The sequence below is a fragment of the Myotis brandtii genome, unplaced genomic scaffold, assembly GCF_000412655.1.
Source record: "Myotis brandtii unplaced genomic scaffold, ASM41265v1 scaffold265, whole genome shotgun sequence".
NCBI lineage: Eukaryota > Metazoa > Chordata > Mammalia > Chiroptera > Vespertilionidae > Myotis > Myotis brandtii.
Window position 1 is genome coordinate 387,807 of NW_005360086.1, and position 1,926 is coordinate 389,732.

General features: G+C 47.4%; 1 protein-coding gene across 1 annotated transcript in view; it reads left to right on the forward strand.

The window, feature by feature from the left end:
- The window catches only part of IGF2BP1 (insulin-like growth factor 2 mRNA binding protein 1), a 48,353-nt gene that overhangs the window by 39,538 nt on the left and 6,889 nt on the right, over nt 1-1,926 (forward strand). The window contains 2 exon segments of the mRNA XM_005868140.2: nt 621-755; nt 1,625-1,774. Coding sequence (XP_005868202.1) covers nt 621-755; nt 1,625-1,774 — 285 coding nt within the window.

Consider the following 1,926-nt stretch of genomic DNA (forward strand, 5'->3'; position numbering starts at 1 on the left):
ATTTCATATAATGCTGGTTTGGTGGTGATGAACTCCTTTAGCTTTTTCTTATCTGTGAAGCTCTTTATCTGACCTTCAATTCTGAATGATAGCTTTGCTGGATAAAGTAGTCTTGGTTGTAGGTTCTTGGTACTCATCACTTTGAATATTTCTTGCCACTCCCTTCTGGCCTGCAAAGTTTCTGTTGAGAAATCAGCTGACATTCATATGGGTACTCCCTTGTAGAACCTGGGACTCTTGAGTCCGCAGGCCGACACTCTATCCACTGAGCCAAACCGGTTAAGGCCATTATTTACTTCTTATTTGGGACAATGTGCCTCCCCTTTACAGTTGTCTCAGGGGGAAATCCAGAATTCGCAAATTAGAGTATGGGCTGCTGATCCCCAACCTGGCAGTCCCATGGTAGATGCCATCATTCCAACCGCCACCTGATTAAGACAGGATCCAGGGCAACAGGCCGGCCATGTGTCCCTGGCCCTCTCCGCTGCCCTCCCCCATTCTGCCTTTGATGGGCTTTGTTCCAAGTAGAGCTGCTCCTGTGCCTGAGGTTGGGGGAGCCCGAAAAAGACCCACTTCCCCCAGGGCCGACTGACCAGCCACCCCGTCCTTGTGGTCCTCAGGATCGATGTGCACAGGAAGGAGAACGCAGGTGCTGCCGAGAAGGCCATCAGTGTCCACTCGACCCCCGAGGGCTGCTCCTCCGCCTGTAAGATGATCTTGGAGATCATGCATAAGGAGGCCAAGGACACCAAAACGTAAGGCTTCGGCTTTCCTACGAATGTGGAGACCGCCACCTTCCTGAATCCAACACACACCTTTGTTAGCGAGAGTACAGAGATACAGGAGATGTTAATCTTCTTCCCCACAAGTAACACCTTGTGTGTATGCCCTCTGGAAGCGTTGTGCACTCAGAAGCATATATGCGCACAAGCACAGGTGTGTTTTAGCATAAAGAGGGTCATAATGCACATTTTATTGCATATTTATAAAACCGTTTTATACTTTGCTTTTTTCATTTTCATGCACCAATACATACTGACCCAATTTATTTTTTATAGCTGCAGATATTTCTCTCTTTTTTAAAAAAAAATTTTTTTGTTGATTTCAGAGAGGAAGGGAGAGGGGAAAAGATATAGAAACATCAATGATGAGAGAGAATCATTGATCGGCTGCCTCCTGCACATCCCCTAATGAGGATTGAGCCCGCAACCGGGCATGTGCCCTTGACTGGAATCAAACCCGGGACCCTTCAGTCCACAGGCTGATGCTTTACCCACTGAGCTACACCAGCTAGGGCTAGCTGCAGATATTTCTACAGTGTGGCATTTTCATTTTTTATTTTCAATTGATTTTTAAAGTGTACAGTTGAGTGGCTTTTAATATGCAGATACCTGTGAAACCATCGCCACATTAAGATAATGAACATGTCCATTATCAGCATTGTTTTTGTGCCCCTTGGCAGTCCACCCCTACTACCCCATTTCTTCATCCTCAGCAGCCACTAATCTGGGTTTAGTTCTCTTCTAACATGGTTTTGTCCTGTGGTTTGTCCTAAAAACCTCATCGGGGTGGCATGATGGCTGAGTCTCCACAGGACCCTCACTTCTTCCCTTGTCTCCTTAAGGGCTGACGAGGTTCCCCTGAAGATCCTGGCCCATAATAACTTCGTGGGGCGTCTCATTGGCAAGGAGGGGCGCAACCTGAAGAAGGTGGAGCAGGACACGGAGACGAAAATCACCATCTCCTCCTAAGGCTCCCTTGTATTTCCTTCTATGTGAATGGGATGCCTGGGGGCCGGGGCCGGCCATATTTCATGACTGAACCTTAATACTTCTTGTCCCTTAAGTTGGATGCAGTTTCTGCCCATTAAAGAAGACTCAGAGGTGGTGAAGAGTGTTTATTTTGACAAGGACTGGGGCTCTCTCA